The 19558-nt window shown below is 47.3% G+C and overlaps 1 protein-coding gene across 1 annotated transcript; it reads right to left on the reverse strand.

Annotated features, from left to right (window-relative positions):
* Positions 1-8745: 8745 nt before the first annotated feature.
* LOC133084582 (zinc finger and SCAN domain-containing protein 20-like) lies at positions 8746-16615 on the reverse strand. Its single transcript, XM_061181414.1, is given in 8 exon segments — positions 8746-9221; positions 9223-9787; positions 12189-12737; positions 13146-13632; positions 14661-14734; positions 15179-15205; positions 15369-15453; positions 16214-16615. Coding segments are annotated over 8 exon segments (2463 nt in total). The 3' UTR covers positions 8746-8947.
* Between the last annotated feature and the right edge of the window lie 2943 nt (positions 16616-19558).

Below are 19558 nucleotides of genomic sequence, written 5' to 3' on the forward strand. Positions count from 1 at the left end.
CCTCCAACATCCTGCCTGTGCCATGGACCAAACCTGGCAGGAGCTTGTCAGCAAGAGAGCCTGGGAAATGCAGCAAGCAGGGAACAGGCCCGGGATGGATCTGAGGACAAACAGGCAAATGACTGGCACCACAGCCAAACCTCCTCAAGCAAGAAAAAGGAAAAAACTGAATAAAGAAAATAGAACAAGGATATCACAACAGATCTAGAGAACAAGAATTATAAGAGAATATAGTGTGCACAATGATATTAATTTGAAAATCTCAAGATAAACAGTTAATTTTCTTGAAAATATACATTGATTTTTATAAATTTCTTTTTTTAGTAGAAAATCTGAACTATCCAATAAGAAAGAAAAAACTACTCAAGGAATAACACCAAAAAGAATATTGGCGGGTGGGGGGGGGACAATTTTGTAAATAATTTTTTTTCAAACTTTTAAAGAACAGAAAATTCCCATGCTATAGAGACTATTTCACATAAAAAATCTAAAAACTCACTTTATGAAGGTACTATAATCCTAATAACAAAACGTGGCCAAGAAACTGCTCGAACACAACAGCACACTCTCTCAAGCTCAGGTATCCACACTAGACAGTGGCCTCAACACTATACTCCACAACAGTCCTTTGATGACCAATATACATATTTTTTTCAGTGGGGAGAAATGTACTCATTTTAATGGAATTCCAAAAGATAGTATAATTTTAAATAAAATAGCCTAACAGGCATAGGTTATTAGAAACAGACACAAGCTTCAAGCTTTTGTGTATTCTTCAAAAAGACTAAAAAGAAAGGATACACAAATAGCTTTTAATATATTGGAAATAAATGGCTTCATTCTCAGTTTTGTTTTTTTTTTTTTTATGATTACAAACCAGGAACATTTCTATTGTTTATTCCCCATAGACAAACAATATTAAGATTTTGGTGAAAACACTTATTTTTTTTTAACATCTTTATTGGAGTATAATTGCTTTACAATGGTGTGTTAGTTTCTGTTTTATTCACAAAATGAATCAGCTATACATATATATATATCCCCATATCTCTTCCCTCTTGCATCTCCCTCCCTCCGACCCTCCCTATCCCACCCCTCTAGGTGGTCACAAAGCACCGAGCTGTGCTATGTGGCTGCTTCCCACTAGCTATCGGTTTTACATTTGGCAGTGTATATATGTCCATGCCACTCTCTCACTTCGTCCCAGCTTACCCTTCCCCTTCCCCGTGTCCTCAAGTCCATTCTCTAGTAGGTCTGCGTCTTTATTCCCGTCCTGCCCCTAGGTTCTTCATGACCCTTTTTTTTCTTTTTTTTTTAGATTCCATATATATGTGTTAGCATACGGTATTTGTTTTTCTCTTTCTGACTTACTTCACTCTGTATGACAGACTCTAGGTCCATCCACCTCACTACAAATAACTCAATTTCATTTCTTTTTATGGCTGAGTAGTACTCCATTGTATATATGTGCCACATCTTCTTTATCCATTCATCCCATCAATGGACACTTAGGTTGCTTCCATGTCCTGGCTATTGTAAATAGAGCTGCAATGAACATTGCGGTACATGACTCTTTGAATTATGGTTTTCTCAGGGTATATGCCCAGTAGTGGGATTGCTGGGTTGTATGGTATATAACCAATATTTTAAACACCCTTTACTATCCTGAAATAAAATTTTACAGGGAATATTGATTGTTTACAAACCTAATATCAAAATCACTATAAAATATAAGGGAATAAAATACAAAAGATTCTGTATTTCAATATAAATGTTCATTCTTTCACATAATGAGGTAATCAGATGCTTGCATATATGTAGTAAAATCATCAAGGGCAGGACAGCCATGATTATACACCCAGACCGGTGTGCTGCATTTGTGACTAACACCCAAGAGTCAAGGACATGATTTTTCTGAATTGGTGAACAACTCTTTGGAAAGTTCTAAACAAAAGAAAGTACTGTTTTCTCCAATTTTACACAGTAGTTGAGTTTCTGGGAAATTCAGGTGTATTAAAGCTGTGCAAAACTTTCCTTGTGTATTTGTAAAAAGTTAGGTTCAGAAAAATGGTACAGATGAACTGGTTTGCAGGGCAGAAACTGAGACACAGATGTAGAGAACAAACGTATGGACACCAAGTGGGGAAAGCGGTGGGGGGTGGTAGTGGTGGTGGTGGGATGAATTAGGTGACTGCGAATGACATGTATACACTGATGTGTATAAAATTGATGACTAATAAGAACCTGCTGTATAAAAAAATAAATAAAATAAAATAAAATTTTAAAAAAGAGAAAAAAAAAACGTTAGGTTCTAGGCACACATAATTGTAAAAAGGTTTTCCCCTACATCAGTGGTTCTCAAACTGTAATATGCATAAGAATCACCTAGGGGACTGGTTAAAACACAAACTGCTGGGCTCCGTTCCCAGAGTTTCTGATCACTAGGAGTGTTACCCAGGGTGTTGTGAGGGAAGCAGACCAATAGGAGTTATTTCACACACACACACACACACACACACACACACACACACACACACACAGAGTACTTGTGGGAGCTGGGCCCACAGTCTCTCTAAGGCTGCTGTCTTCCCGTCCATCTGCTGCTGGAGCTTGGGGCCCACAGGGCAGGCAGGAAGGGGACGGCAAGGACCAGCTGGAACCTGTCAACTCTCGCTGTCTCCAGTCTTGATGCAGGTCACCTGCACGATTCATCACTGAGCTAAACACGCCCCCGGCCTAGGAGTGGGAGAAGCTTAAGGAAGATCACGGTAAGGTGGAGCAGCTGCAGGCGGATAATCCACACTGACCGTAAGTCACAGCCGCACCTGCCCCATCGCCCGAGCGTGAAACCAGAACGGCTGCGGCTTCCCTTCCACCCACCACATCTCGCTCAGAAACGTCTCTCGTGGCCCACTCTACCCGGAAACACACAGAGGAGTGAATTCTGGGGCATGTGGTTCCGCCCAGCCAAGTCACCACATTAAAAAACCACCTCAAGTTTGAGGGTGGGGCTGGAGAATTTGCACTTCAGACAAGCTCCCGGGTGATGCCCACGCTGCAAGTCTGTGGACCAGGCTGAGGATCACCGCCCTCCACGAATGCGCGGCAGGACCCTCGTGCAGGACTGCCTCAACAATTGCATTGCATCTACGTGGCCCCCGTCACCGCACACCGGGTGTGCCCCCAATTTTTATGACAAGCACAAACCCCCACCTCCAACTGCCAAAATGCTTCTTTGAGAACGGACATATTCTACAGGGAGGAACTCCTGGGGTTCTCTCAGCAATTCTAGGAAGATGCCCCAGAGAACCCCTTAAGGGACCGAAAGAATATCAGCGATTCACGTTGACATCAGCACAGGATCCACTCTGGCAGCGGGACAGAAGACTCAGCAGCATGGACAGCAGAGAAAGTTCAGGAACTGTTTTGGCCTCACAAAAGCTCAAGGATACAAGAAAGACCAAGCAGCTATTTAGAGAGGATGAAAGAGGAGCGAGCAAGAAACCCTGCAAATAGCAACGTAGAGAAGGTGAGTAATTCGATTTGGGGCAGCTCTTGCATATGTGTGCTCAGAAGGATGTGTTCCAGAACAGAATGTGTCAAGGTGAGAAGGGTGTCACCAGGCCAGAGGAGGAGGCATGTTGAGGCGTGTCCAGGGGAGCAAGGGATACTTTTTTTTTTTTTTTTTTTTTTTTATGGCTGTGTTGGGTCTACGTTTCTGTGTGAGGGCTTTCTCTAGTTGTGGCAAGTGGGGGCCACTTTTCATTGCGGTGTGCGGGCCTCTCATTATCGCGGCCTCTCCTGTTGCGGAGCACAGGCTCCAGATGCGCAGGCTCAGTAATTGTGGCTCACGGGCCTAGCTGCTCCGCGGCATGTGGGATCTTCCCAGACCAGGGCTCGAACCCATGTCCACTGCATTGGCAGGCAGATTCTCACCAACTGCGCCACCAGGGAAGCCCAAGGGATACTTTTAAAGGCTGTGTCTTTAGGGCCTCAGCCCAGGCCCTTCTCTGGAACTGCCTCCCACTCTTCCAGGTCATCTGAAAGTGTGAGTCAGCCATCCCCGCCCGGCCACAGCGGCTTGGCCCAGGGAGGGACATGTGACCCAGGGACCCAAATCCTATCACTAGGATGAGCCAATCTGAACTTCTCTCAGAGAATTTGAACTACATAACACAGAGCTCCAGTCCACCAGGGAGAGTGGAGTCAGGGCCAAGGTCGGCTCCGTGTGGGCGGGGCTGGGTTTCTGGGGAGCAGGAACAAGGGTCTGTGGAAGAGGCCATGCCTCCGAGACTGGGACACCTGTGGAGAAAAGCAGAGGTGAGAAAGAAACTGGCCGGCGGAGACAGGGAGACAGAGAGAGCACAGCACAGGTTGAATGAATGAAGGAAACATGAATCGCCCCTCCCACACGTGATCTCTGTGACTGGTTATTGTGAACGAGTCGAGTCACTGGAGGTTAGGGTGGGAAGCAGGTGTTCCCACAGCCCTGAGAGGAGGTGATGCTATAGGTTCTGATTCTCTCAACTAGCATTTACTGAGCATTGCTGTGCACTGAGCACCATGCTGGATGCTGGGATAGGAGATATAGAGATATAGAAATATAGCCCCACTAGTGGGGGATTTGGGGGGAACACCCATAGAGGGAAGGGGTCGTGTGTTCTAGGAGCACAGAGGGCTGAGTATCTGCCTCCCCTTGGCTAGAGACCAGGTGTGATCAGGGAAGGTGATATTTGGGTTGTATCTTTCCTTCAGGCCAAGGAGAGGGTAGGGTGTTCCAGGCAGAGGAAACAGCAAAGGAAAGGACAGAAGTGGGAAAAGGCAGAGCCCCGGGCTGAGGAGCAATGGAAGTTGGAACTGCAGCTGAGAAAATGGGCCGTAGCCGGTCAGTATTGGTCCTGCGTGCTGTGCCCAGGCGCTGAGCTGGGAGTCCCTCAAGGATTCGGAGTGAGAGGGCGGGTAGCCATGGCCATGGTCTGGATGAGGGGGTGTAGGCCTCCTCCAGGCAGGAAGAGCGAGGGCCTGTGATACAGCGTTCACACCTGCGGCAGCCTGCCTTTATAGCTCATCTGCTGTTCTGGATTCATTTCAGTGTAACAAGCCAATGAGTGGTTTAGATCTTCTCTGCCCAGTGCCACCCTTAGACTTGGGCAAAATGGATGCCATGAACTAAGCCAGACCCAAAAGGACAAATATATGATTCCACTTACATGGGGAATCTAAAATAGGCCAGTTCATAGAGACAGAAAACAGAATGGTGGTTGCCAGGGGCTGGGGGAGGCGGGCATGGGGAGTTCCTGTTTAATGGGTACAGAGTTTCAGTTTGGGATGATAAAAAAATTCTGGAGTTGGATAATGGTGATAGTTGCACAAAAGTGCAAATGTACTTAATGCCCCTGAATTGCACACTTAAAAATGGTTAAAAGAGTAAATTTTACGTTATGTTTATTTTACCACAATTTTTAAAAAGTGGATGCCAGGGTTCCGTGCTTTAGAAGGCCCGGCCCCCCTCCAACCCTCCTCTGGCTGCGCCCTTGTCCTATGGGCTTTCAGCATTCAAGCACCTCACAGGCCTGAGAGAGGCTGCCCTTCCCTAATGGGCTATGGAAGGGAGTCCACACACTAACTTTGACCATACACAATCATTCCCTTATGTACTGACTTCACAGCCCGACCCCACATACACTGTAGCTACCAACAGTTTGCACGGTTGGGAGTCAGACAGATCAGGGCCCAAGTCCCAGCTCTGTGTTCAGTTTCCCCCTCTGTAAAATGGGCCTAATTATAGTAGCACCTCATGAAGTGGCTGAAATGGGTAAATGAGCCCCTGCAATAACGTGGTTAGGGGCCTGACACACAAGAAATGTCAGGAAACTTGGCTCTTACTAGAATATTCACTCTGCGTTCTTGACTGGAGGACTGATTATAGCTGTGTTGAAGAGAAGTGAAGGGAGAAGGTCATGTTCTCTGAGGGTAGTGCAAAGTTATCCAAGCAGGCGAGTGGGAGCCCCCTGCCCTGGGCTGAGTCAGCTGGGAGGCCTGGGTCACGCTCACCAGACAGTGGTGTCTGCAAGTCCCATGTGGCTTATTATACTCTTTGGAGACATCAGTCTCACACAGGTCTCCGCCCTGGGGCTTAGAGTCTCATGATAAATTTGATTAAAATGTCTCTCCCTTTGACCATTCCACTCACAGGATTCACTTAGAATTCATTTATTTAATGGGTTAATATTTTGCATCAGCTTTGGCTAAGCAGGATCAGTGCCCTGAGACCCAACTCCAGTGTTTCTTGCTATCTGTAAATGAGAATAAGGACAGGTATTTTTGCTATGAGTTTCTTCGATAAAAATTTGGCAATGCATAATTTGTCTCACCTATTGCAACTTTCATAATAAGTGAATTTTATGCATCCCCAGTTACAACTTTTATTGTTTTTTTCTTGAGGGATTTTCAAGTAAATAGCTTCCAAAAGCCACCCTGCTTGTCTGGTTCGGATACTTTAAAGCCATAATTATGAGTTTGAATTGAGTTAAAAATTAGAGCCTCCAGAGCTTAGCTCATGCTGAGCACAGTGGTAGGCAAAAAGGTAAATCAAAACACTTTTGAGCAAGAGAATGGATGGCTACAGTTTCAAATAAAAAATTAGAACACTGTAAAAATCATATTACATTTGGTTCACTGGGAAACATCTCCATGCGACTACTAACCCACACTTAACTCACTGTTGTTAAGTACTCCATGTAGGAGTACTAACAGCAAATGTTACTTAAAGCAACTAACATGTCACATTGCTCTAAGGACGGTAAAATACATATGAAATATCTACAATCTCCAGCTCAACTTTCCCTTATTTTGCTAAGGGGAAAAACACATGTGAGATGAAATTGTATGGATATTATATTTGAATCTTCTGGATCATTCCAAAGTATGACGGCAAATTTTCTAAAAGGAAATCTGGTTATTTCCAAAGTATTTTTATAATGCAGAGCTACACTAGGTTTTAGTATGATGAATTTCCACCTAAGTGAAGACTTTCTCATTGAAAAGAGTGAAATTATTGAAAATATTCCATATCAGATTTATTTCCTGGCTATACAAAAAACTCTAAGCTCAGATTTCTGGGATACCTTTGTTGCTGTTGTTTGTTTGGCCATGCTGCACAGCTTGCAGGATCTTAGTTCCCCGACCAGGGATTGAACCCGTGCCCCCTGCAGTGGAAGCATGGAGTCCTAACCACTGGACCACCAGGGAACTCCCAGGGATACCTGGAAAAACCATCTCCCAAAATAGGCTCTTTGAAAAGTCTCCTCGATGGCAGCAGATTGACATCCTTTGAAGGGATGTCAATCCCTTTTTGGAAAGGAGATACTGGGCAGAGTCGCCTGTCATGGATAAGGGAGGTGATCAGGCTAGACAATAAGCAAGCTGTCTTTTCTGTCGGTGTTTATCAAGCCTTCCTCATGTGTATCTCTGTGTGCTGGAGATACATGGACACGAGGCTTTCTAAGGCGGCTTGAAGACAGTTCTTAAAGGAAAACCCAAAGGATGTCTTCAACAATGGCAATAACATATAAAGTCCACAGTGCATCAAAATGACTACTTTTGACAGATACTTATTTAGATAAGTTCTTTTATGTTTTTTTTAAAAGAAAGACTAATTACTTCATAATCATACTTTATAAATCTACTTAGATAAAATTGTACTATGTGTAGATTGTGCTTTGTTTTATAATTGATGGGTTTCTGGAAAGTTGTGGGAAAATACTTTAAAATCAAACACACAAGGAAATTATTTTAAGAGGGAGAAACTGTGTTCCATTTATTTCCAAGCACCATTTGCTGTGTATGTCAGAGGCCCTCCAGGGACTCTGCTCCCACAGAGATGCCCAAATCTCCAGAACCTGTTGACCTGCACTCGGCCTCCCCCGTAGGACCTGGACACCTGAGCACACACGGGAACTAGTGAGCTTGTCAGAGGCAGGTGACATAGCGGTAAATCCTCCAACCAGGAGTCTTCTTAATCAACGCCATGGTTCCTAGTTATTGCTCTGGACATACTGACAAACAGAAAAGACTTTACCCACTTTATTACCCTGGTTCACGATCTTCTAGACCCGGTCTCACATTTTTAGGGTACGGTATGAGCTTTAAAGCTCTGCAGCAGTCCTGCTGGCAGTTTGGAGTAATTCAACCATGCAAAAATTCGACTTCGGGTGAATCATGAAATCGCTAGTTTTATAGACCAAAAATGGCAATCTCCCATGGTTCAACCTAATATGTTGGAGGAAGAGTAGGGTATGGTTTAGAAAGTCAGCCTTTAGCATTGATCTTTCCTCCTTTTCCCTCCTCCAAATAACCCAATAGAATGCTTTCCTCTCAAGTAACTCCATGTAAATCTAAGACAGGGGATGTAGGGAAACACAGACAGTTCCTGGGCTCCAGTCCTCCCCGAGGGAGAACAGGGGAAGACCTTTAGAAATGTATTTAGTTCATAAATAAATCCTTGTCTAGCTGCCCAGTGCTGGGAGGAAATTGCTCAGCCACTGCTGGTTCTACATTATTAATGCCATCACCATTAATGAGGGAGGGCAGAGCCACCTCCGTCCTGGAAGGAGGATAAGGATAAGGATCTCACCCTCACATTACCATGCTGTGAAAATTAAGGCACAGAATCACAGTGAAGACTCATTGAGATGGTGATACAGTCAGATTCAGAACTAGTCTCTGAATCCTCTGGAAATCAGCTTCCATTTTAACAGCATGGACAGGAAAGGCTTGAGTGGTATTTCATAAGCCCAGTGGGTACTGAGTGAGAGAAACAAAGTACAGCCTGTCCGACTGGGATTTGAGCTCTCTCTCCTTCTTCTGTGGGTGTCGTGGTATAGAATCCAGGGCCATACAAACCCTTTTTTGGGGTAGATTCTGCAGTGTTTTCAAGATAGGTCCCCTACCCCTGGAGTCTCTCCCTGGCGTGGGCTCTCCGACGTGCACTAATACGTGAGCTATTGTTGAATCGGCTCCCACACTCAGCACATCCATAGGGTTTTTCTCCCGTGTGCATTCTCTGGTGAATAATAAGACTTGAGCTCTGACTGAAGCTCTCCCCACATTCCCCGCATTTATAGGGTCTCTCTCCAGTGTGGATTCGCCGGTGGGTAATGACATTTGAGCGGTCTCTGAAACGTTTCCCACATTCCAGACACTCATAGGGTTTCTCTCCTCTGACGGCTGGTGAGAGCGGAACTCTTACTGAACTTTTTCCCACGCTCGGGGCACCGGTAGGGTTTTTCGCCAGTGTGCGTTCACCAGTGTGTCCCAAAGTGCGAGCCGTTGGCGAAACTCTTTCCACACTCACTACACTTACGGGGTTTCTCTCCTGTGTGGATCCTCTGGTGCGTAATAAGGCCTGCGCTCTGCATGAAGCCTGTGCGGCACTCCCCACGTTTATAGGGCTTTTCTCCTGTGTGGATTCTCTGGTGTGTGATGAGGTCAGAATGATCACTGAAGCCTCTCCCACATTTGGGGCATTTGTAGGGCTTCCCCACCGTGTGGATTCTCTGGTGGCAAACCAGATATGAGCTTTGGCCAAAGCTTTTCCCACATTGGCCACATTTATAGGGTTTCTTTTCTCCAATGTGGGCTAATCCGTGGATAGCTAAGTGTGAGCTCAGGCTGAAATATTTTCCACATTCACAGCATATATTGGGTTTTTCTCCAACATAGGCTCCCTGAGGACCTATGAATTTACCTAAGTCTCTTTCTGGAGGAGAGAGCCACTCTTGTCCATCTTCTAAGGATATTTCTCACTGCTTCTCTGCCCCATATTCACTTTCCCAGTCTTTCCTCCAGTTGAGGTATTGGGAAACATCCATGTTGGATCTTCCTAATAACACCCCAGGTAGTTTTACTGCCTCTGAAATGTCCTGGTTTGGATCCTCCTCATTCTCTGTCCTTGTTTCAAGATCTGAAAGAATGAAATGAAACTGCAAAGGTTACCTATTTTCTGATTCAGAAGAATGGAAACAATGTGAAAGAGGTCCTTACTGGTCACTTAAAAACAAGTTATTGGTGGTGACAGACCTTAATCAATTTTCCATTAACCAGGAACAAATAAGCTGGAATATGGCTGAACCATTGTCAAGACCAGCAGACATCCAGGCCTCACTCACTCCCCCAGCTTCTAAGCAGGAAGGTCACGTGGAGAAAGGCTGGAGGCAGGTCCAGGCGCACTTCTTCCTCTTCAGTCAGAGCGGCTCCCCGCTCCTCAGAGGCTCTGTCCCCAAGCTCAGCTCCCCCCCTCCTCCCATCACCTACGAACTGGCAATCGGTATTAAAAAGCCACCTTTCTCTTCCTGATACTGCCTTCTGGGTAGAGGGACGTGCCTTAGAATACTTCTCCTGGCCATTCTCCATCCCCTTCCTTACAGGTGGGAGGAATGACTTCCTTGGTTAACAAGCAGTTGGTGCACGTGGCTCAGAAGATCAGCAGTGAAGGCTCTATCCCTGCAGGGCGAGGCGGTGGTTGTCCAGTGCTGCCTGCAGCTCAGTTCTGGGGCTCTGTGCAACCCCACAGCTTAGCCCCACCCTCAAGAGCTCCACCATTTAGAAAGCTTCCATTTTTTTTTTTTAAAGCTTTTTTTTTTTTTAATTTTATTTATTTATTTATTTATTTTTGGCTGTGCTGGGTCTTCGTTTCTGTGCGAGGGCTTTTCTCTAGTTGTGGCAAGTGGGGGCCACACTTCATCGCGGTGCGCGGCCTCTCTTGTTGCGAAGCACAGGCTCCAGACGCGCAGGCTCAGTAATTGTGGCTCACGGGCCTAGTTGCTCCACGGCATGTGGGATCCTCCCAGACCAGGGCTCGAACCCGTGTCCCCTGCATTGGCAGGCAGAGTCTCAACCACTGCACCACCACGGAAGCCCCAAAAGCTTCCATTTTGATCTCAATGTCTTACTCATGTCTCTCTCAGTCGGTCTAGAACCTGAGCAGGAGAAGAACAGTTCTATTTATCAGATCACCTGAAATTCCAACAAAATGACGGAGCCCCACCACGGAAGGGAGCTCATCTTAATCATGAGAAATTCACCCCTCCAATAATCTAAGGTTGACTGTAGTTTTAGTTTGGGGTCATCCATGTTCCCTTTTTCTACTAACCTGGTTAAGTGACAGTTAATTAAAATTATAATTCAGATAGAAATTTAAGAGAGAAATCATAAACACTAATACTTTGTTTATAGCTACACATTCCAAGGTAACTAAAGAGACCAGGCTTTCTTTTCTGTTCTTCTCACAACTCCTGTGGTTTCAGCACCACAGAACAATAACCCGGGAAGATCAAGTGCCTGGGTTCCTCTCCCGCCCTTGCCCAGTGCTGGCTTGTCCATGTTCAGAATTCCAGGTCTGACTTCTTTGTTGGTGAAATACTAGCTTTCACTCATTTCCCACCTGCACAGGAAGTTTTCCGAATTTCCTTGAAATCCTGGAGACTGTCCTTCCAAAGTTCTTCACTTCCCTCCAGACTTGAGACCCCATCTGACGGGGGAACTGGAGGTCCCGCCCAAGAAAAAGCAAGAAGGGACATGGGGTTCTTATGTAATTTGCCTTCCGTTCTCATATCTGGAAGTGGTAGGTGGGATGAGAATGGAAGCACGTCTCAGAAAGGTCTAGTTTTCAAAAGAAAAAGTTAATGACTTAGGAAATTTTCCCCCCTAAGTTCAGCATACAGGGCAATGTGCTTATGTATTTTAACAATAATTATAACAATGATGACAATGAGAACTAACATTTGCTGAATGCAAACAATGTAACAACCCAGGGAGGTAGATACCATCACTGTGTCCATTTTGCAGATAAGAAAATGGGGGCTCAGGGTGTTTAACCAATGTACCCGGGAACAGACAAGTCTTTAAAGTGGCAGACTGTTATATATAATATATGCAGAGTTCACATCTATGGGGCACTTTAGGTGGAAACAAACAACTGACACTTTAAGTAACTCTCCTGTTTCTCTAATATTGTTTCTAAAAGCAGGCAGGGAGATCCCTTTGCTGTCGAGCAGAGCAAAACCCTCAAAATCATCTTCCTGAGTCACCCTGGACTATTGGTTTCTATCAGTATTTAAAGATAGGCTGTAAATAGTGTTCCTCTATAGAAATCAACAATTTTCCTCCTGACAAGGCCATTCAGATACAGACTAGTGATAGCAGAGTGACAGACGATAAGCATGTCTCCTGATTCACGGTCCCTAATCTTCCTGCGGGGCTTCCTCTCTCCCACTGTTCTGAAGTGCACTTCGGGGAAGAGAGCTTAACATTGGGGTACCCCCTCAAAGCCTGGGGGCTGAGGTTCCTGGGTTCCTCTGTCATCTCATTAGCATCCCCTGTCACTGCCTTCTGCTTCTCTTTGGAGTCCCCTCTAGTCCGCAGAACGCCTCCTGCCACCTCAAAGGCATCAAAGGTGTTGGCCAGGGTCCAGGGACTCATCAGGGCATCCATCTCATCGTAGAAGGGGCAGGTGCCTGGAGTGTGGGTGCTCCTGGCTTTGCGGTAGTTATTCTGGAGGTTTTTGAACCGGTAGCAACACTGCTCCAGGGTCCGCAGGAAGCCCCGTTCCCGCAGCCGCTCAGCCACAATCCAGTACACCTGGCGGTTCGAATGGCAGGTGCGGAGCTTCTCATGAATGTAGGGCTCACCAAGAATTCCCAGGAAAATTTTAGTCTTCTCATACCCCCAGTGCACATCTGGGGAAAGGGACAGAGCTAAGCTAAGCTAATGCTGCTGGTTTTGTAATGAAGATAGCAGAAGATCCCCTCACTTCCTACAACAGCATTTTAGTGATTTCCCGAGAAGTAATCAAGTAGGTTTTTCCCTCTGTGACAGGACTGGATCCAACAATATGCACACGCATATTTATTTTTATGCTGATGATCATCATACTTATATAGTGGTTCTTCCTTTTTTTCAGTTACACACATGAACAAAGCGCTCCACCTTTTGTATGTAAAAATAGTCTTTCCTTGCCCTTTCCAAACTATTATAATATGCCTTCAATCCACATAGCACCTCTGAAATAGCTGGTTGCGATGAGGCCCTCCCCAAACCCTGCTAACAACCAGAGCCCTCCCGTCTTGCTGGTGATAGGGGCTTACCAGTAGGACTCCAAAACAGGGCTGGGATACCAGGGCTTCCAGACGCTTCTTCAGTGCCCAGTTCTTCCCCCTCAGAATCCTCCATCATGGCTCCTGAATGCCCTTCTTCTAAAGATGCTGCTGTATGGCCTTGGTTCCACCCCTGCTTCTCTGACCCACCTTCTAACACGGCCTCGGCCAGCATCGCCTCCTCCTGCTCCCAGTAAGCCCTCTGCAGTTCTTCCTGCTCCACATCACGGTACCTCTGCCCAAGCAGACCCCCGGCCACCTCTGGAATGGGGGTGGCGGCCTGTGGACACATCAGGGCATCCATCTTGTTGTAGAAGGGGCAGGTTCCTAGCACGTGGGTGCTCCTAGCTTTGCGGTAGTTGGTCTGGAGGTTTTTGAACCGGTAACGACACTGCTCCAGGGTCCGCAGGAAGCCCTGCTCTCGCAGCTGCTCAGCCACAATCCGGTACACCTGGCGGTTCCGATGGCACGTACGGAGCTTCTCACGAATCCAGGACTCATTGAGAATTCCCAGGAAAATCTTGGTTTCCTCGTAGCCCTAGTGCATCCCTGCCACCTTCTCATCCTCCAGGCCCTGCCACTCCAGCTCATCCCCCGTCTTGGCTTTTCTCAAGATGGGCACCTGGCCAGGCCTGACTCTTCCCCAACCCACCAGGGAGTCTCACACTCTCCTTCTCTCTGGAGCACTGAAGATCTGGGCTCTGTGGGTTTTCCTCCTGCTCCACGTGGGAGCTCACACAGGGTCTGTGGGTTGGAAAGGCTGTTTGCAGGGAGACAAGAAGAAGACATAATGGTTGGGTGAATCTAATAATCCCAACCACTTTATATGCCAGGGAGGGGAGATATTAATTTTTTTAAAAAAGTCCAAGGGAGGGCTTCCCTGTGGCACAGTGGTTAAGAATCCACCTGCCAATGCAGGGGACATGGGTTCAAGCCCTGGTCCGGGAAGACCGCACATGCCAAAAATAAATAAATTAATTAATTAAAATAAATAAATAAATTCAATGAGTGGGACAGGGAGGAGAGAAAGCAAAGGAAGAACTAAGCTACCATTTACTGAACACCAGGCACTGCTCTGGAAACTTCACATTTGCTCAAAATTTCCGTTAGTATGCGGCAGAGCTGGGATTTGAACTCAGGACTGTCTGAATCTGAAGCTTTTGTTTTTCTCCCACTACACAATCCTGCATACCATGAGGGCAAGATCCAGATACCGAAAGAAGGAAGTAACCATTACTTTTAAGACAAACAAGCAATCTTAGAGTCAAGGAAAAGAATGACTTAATACAACCCCTCACTACCTCAGCTGTGGCGCTGCCTTACACAAGGAAGGAGATTTGGGCAACATTTTGCAAGCTGATGAAATTTTGGAGCCTAATCTATAAAGTTACTGGGCCTGCCTGCTGGGTAAAATTCCTTTGGAATTTCCGATAGGCAAGAGAATTGGTGGAAAGGGCCCCACTCAGTAGTAGAAGGTGACCTGAGTAAGAGAAATGTCTGGCCCACCTGGGAGCTGCTCATGGTCCCCTGGTCACAGCTGTTCTCCATAGAAAGACCCAGAGCCTGAGGATCAGGCAGGCCTGGGGGAAGAGAAAGGAGCCATTAGAGGAAATACTTCTTGGCTCCTCCCAGGGACCAGCCCAACTGGTTTGGAAACAGAAGAGTCTTCCTCTTTCTCTCAGTGTCTGCTTTGTCCCATCAAAGAAGGACTGGTGAAAAAGCAAAACAACACATTTCTCAAAGGAGAGTTCCAGATTTCCCTTCCATATCCATCCACATTACTGTCAGCGTTTTATGCTTTTATTCTTCAGTTTTGATAACACATGTGAATCATCTGAATTGGTCTGGGGACACGTACCTGTTTTGAGAATTACTGCACTTTAGTTTAGCCCTACCTTGTGCCTTTCCTACCACCCAGGCCTAAAATTGGTACCCACACCTTACCTACTGGGACCAGTAAGGTCTCACTCACATAAGGAGAGGCGCCACCAGCTCTGCTGTGTAGTTTTACAAAACATGCCGACCAAGGTTCTTCTTCCCTTTGGAGGTGCCTGTTGAGGATCCCACAGATTCACGTGGTCAGCCTCAGTTTACATGCCACACCCTCCCAGGGAAAGGAGCTGTACCCGCTACCCCACTTCCTGCACTCAGAGCGGGTTTCACGCCCTCCCCACAGAAGGGTCCCTTCTCCCTCCCTACACTGCTGCTGCTTACCACTCTCGCGGAAGCATCCAAGTTTTACTTTGGGGCTGTGGTTCATTTGGTCTTCTGGTTCTGGCTGTGAGTTCTTCACCACTGCCTGGAACAGATACATGGATTCTGTCTGTGCTTGCTTCAGATGGATGTTTAGGGGACCTAGTACCGATCCTGAGGGTTCCTTCTCCTCTGACAGCACCTCCTGTCCCTGTTCAAGGACTGGAAATGGTCAGAATTCTGTAGGCACTAAAACTTAATCATCCCCAGACATAAAGAAGCAAAGGGGGAACTCAGTCTTACGCAAATCACTGCAGGGGCAGTAAGGGGTGTGGATGTGTGGGAGATGCCATGGAGATAAGATCTGGAACCCAGGCCCACTGCAATCTGCCCACCCAGCTCTCCCAGGGCTGCTCCTGTCAACCTCTAGGCAAAACTAACAATACAGAGAGAGCAAGCAACAAGGCAGCTATTTTGCAACAGGACCTAAAGGTTCAATAATGTTAATAAAGACCAGTGAAACCCCTTGCTTCAGGCTGGCTGCTGCTGAATGAGAGCTGTTCTCCAAAGAGAAAATAGGTTGTATCTGCTCCTCCTGGATCAGAGTGGTGCTCAAACTATTTTAAACAATTCTCTTATTTACTGGTGCGGACCAACACTCAGAGCAACCAATGTTGTGCGTCCTCTGAAAAGTTAGCCTGAAAATGGAAGGAAAGTTGCAGCTACCAGGCCCAGGGAATAAGCAAATTCCATGCTGACACCGACAGCAAAGTGTACACATCACCCATACTGCTGGCAACCCAAGGTGGCTCTGTCTCTCACATTCCTCTATTTTAACTACTCAGAACTAAGTTTCCATATCTCACCTGCAGCCCCAGTCTTCCAGGTTCTTTCTGCAAGTCTTCCACCAGAGCCACTGCCTCCTCTCCACTCTCTGGATGTTTTCGTCTAACCCAGATCTGGATCTCCTGGGGAAGGCCAGCCAGGAACTGTTCCAGGACTAGCAACTCCAGGATCTGCTCTTTCGTACACTTCTCCGGTCTCAGCCACTGATGACAGAGCTTCTGGAGTTGGATGAGTGCCTCCCAGGGTCCTGATGCTTCTTGATAGTGGAAATACCAAAAGTGCTGGCAGGAGGTCTCTGGTCCAGGGATACTCCCTTGAAAGAAAATTTCCTGCTCCCAGTGGGAATCTTCTTCCAGCTTCACTATTTGGAGCTCTTCTTGTACTTGAGGAGTCTGGATTTGTTCATCCACAGCTACAGCCATTGTTCAGATCAGAGAAGAACCCTGCAGCTGTGCTCTGAAGTTCAAACCTCTTCCTTTACTTCACTGGGAAGCCACCTTTAGATAGGAGTCTAAGTAGAACTTGAAATTCTAGAGCCAGAGACATACATTACAGAGTGAATTCTAGTGAAAATCACAAGGGTTAGCCCAGTGGGATTGAGGTGAAGAAAAATCTTCCTGTTCCTCCCTCCCCATGTCCTGATGCCCATGGAGTCTGGCCCTCTGTCACTGGGGAGGCAGCTCCAGAAGTCTGACAGTAGGGGTCAAGGGCTGGTGGTCTGGTTGGAAAGCAGAGGAGCGTGAAGCTGTGTTTGCATAGCGATTTACTTAATGCCAAGAAAATGCCAATGACCCATACTGAAGAATGAGGATGAGCTGATGGAGATAATGGGGACAATAAACTGCCCATTCTCCGAAGCCACTGGTCTTCAGAGTGTTGCCAAGTACACGCAGTACAAGAGCCAGATGGCACACAAGGTAGCAGCACCTTGGAGAGCAGAGCCTGAGTGGAGCCCGCTCGAAGCTTCGGAGATTCAACCGCTCCAACCCTCAACTGTCCTCGCCTCTGGGTGGGTTCTCAGATTTGTTCTCTCTGGATTCCTCAGTCTTGGCATCATAACTCTCTCCCAAACAGGGAGATTCACCCTGGTTAAGGTTACAAGATATAACAGCAAGGCTAATAAGATCACAGACTCACAGGATGTTACAGTTGGAACAGAAGTTAAGAGATATTCAGGCTTCAACTCCCTCAAAGCTGAGGCAGTCACTGCTCAGAGACCCCCAGGACCTTGCCCAAGGTCACAAAGCTGGCAGGAAACGGGCAGTGTCTCAGCCCGGTGACGGTGGACCGGGTGACTGGCCCGCAGAGCGTGACTTACACTGGAAGGCTACTCTGCTCCGCGGGCGACCTTCTCTGGAAGCTTTATGGGGTAAACGCGGGCCCTGGGGACAGGGTCGCCTCGTTGGCTACGGGGCCAGGGTCATCCCCGCCGGGCCAGGTGGGTAGGGAGAAGGAGGACGCCGCCAGCATGAGGGGCGCATCCTGCCCCGGGGTCTGCTCGCGGGGACGCGGGACCCGGGGTCTCCGCCCGGTCACGCCCAGCCTGAGCGGGCCCAGGCCCGAGGTGAGAGCCGCTCCCGTCCGCCGAGGCCCTGCGACCACTGGAGGGCCCCGACTCCGCGGTGCCTTCTCTGTGGGCACGCAAAGTCTCCACACGACACTCCCACCCCGAGCCCAGACCCCAAGTCCGGACCTTCGGACAGCCATAAACACCGGGAGCGGAAATGCGAGCCCCAGAAAGACTGGGGCTTGGCAGGACTACATTTCCCATAGGCCTCCACCAGGGCCTGCAGACTGACAGCAGGATTAACCAGTAATCTATGCGGATGGCTTGGGCTTCCATTTGTTTCAGACGAATCATTGACGATGGGTGGGACTTTCCTACACGCCGGATTTGGGGGTGCGGAGCCGCAACTATAATCGTCGCACGTGGAGCGGGTGTAGTCCTGCCTCGCTTCTTCCACCCCCGTGAGAATTTGGGGAGGTGGCGGCTTCTCGCCTACTCCGCCCGGGGACCACTGAAAGACCCTTTCCAAAGCGTTTTCCCTTACAGCTGAAAGCGGGTGTTTATCCCTGTTAATCCGTATTTAATCCTATTATACAGGTGAATAAACCCAGGCAGCTTGGACCCCAGGTCTCTCTTAGAGTGGCGCTGAGACTCCAATTCAGATGTTTTGCCTCTTAAAGTACTTTTCTGGCATAGTTGCCCACTGTGGTAATGCTTCACCACTATCCTCCCCCTTGCCTAACACACACACACACACACACTTCCTCATTTCCTGCGTGCACGGTCCTGGGTGATTCAAGATGAATATCATTGACGCTTATTCATTTAACAATCAATTGTAGAGCATATACTTTGGGACAAGCGAAACACTTCCTCCTCTTAAGGAGTGCAGTCTGGCAGAGGATGCATTTTCTAAAATGAAATGGTGAACAACTCCAATGCAGTGTGGTAAGTGCTAAATGGAGGCGCTTTCAAAGTAAATGACTGCAAGGAAATACTGGAGAGCAGCTGGGAGAGCCCAGGAGGAAAGAAGGTGCACCCTCAGGGAAAGGGGGCAGGAAACTATACTTCACTTTTGCATATTTTATTTGGTTTGCTTCTGACAACAAATTTTGCGTAGTTAGGTCTCACTCCCTATTAAACTGATAAAAGGTCTAAAATTCAACAGAAGGTGGGTGAAGCTACAATTCCCCCCAGGAGGGGCAGCCTGCGGTGGGGCAAGGGAAGGACAGAACAACAAGGACTCTCTCCGTAGAGTCCTAAATCCAGTTACAAGTCTGGGCCATGGAGATTCCTTCTAGCCTCTTGATTTTAGTTCCAAGAGGGCTAATGTGAAAAACTCAGGCCAGCGCTTTCAGCATGCACACACAGCTAGCTTTCAAACCAGCCCAGCCCAGAAGTTCCAGAGAGCTGCCTCAGGGACCAGTGAGGTGGGGCAAAGACCCAGCCGGGAGAGCGCTTTGGGTTCTCACCATCCAGTCACCAGAGCACCTCTGCTTTTACATGTTTTCTATTGTTGCAAGATTTCACTTGAAAAAGTGGTTCCACTGTTACAAAAAGAAAACTGAAAATGACTAATCCAAGTATTCCATGTGCCATTCCCTTAACTCAGGGATCTCCTGAGCCAATAGAACTTTCACTGGAAGCGAAATCAAACCTGGAAAGGGACATCCCAAACCTAGCTCCTATCACCTTCACCGTCAACACCACATCCAGTCCTCCAAACGAGAAGACTTGCATACGTGCCCTCGAGCTGCAAGCCACACTCCCCAAGGACTGGGACTAGAGGCCCCCGAAGAGTCTACACAGATGAGATGTTTTCCCAGCTAAAGCCTTCTGGTCCCTCAGAGGACAGCTG

Source organism: Eubalaena glacialis, chromosome 2 (assembly GCF_028564815.1).
Source record: "Eubalaena glacialis isolate mEubGla1 chromosome 2, mEubGla1.1.hap2.+ XY, whole genome shotgun sequence".
In the NCBI taxonomy this organism is placed as follows: Eukaryota; Metazoa; Chordata; class Mammalia; order Artiodactyla; family Balaenidae; genus Eubalaena; species Eubalaena glacialis.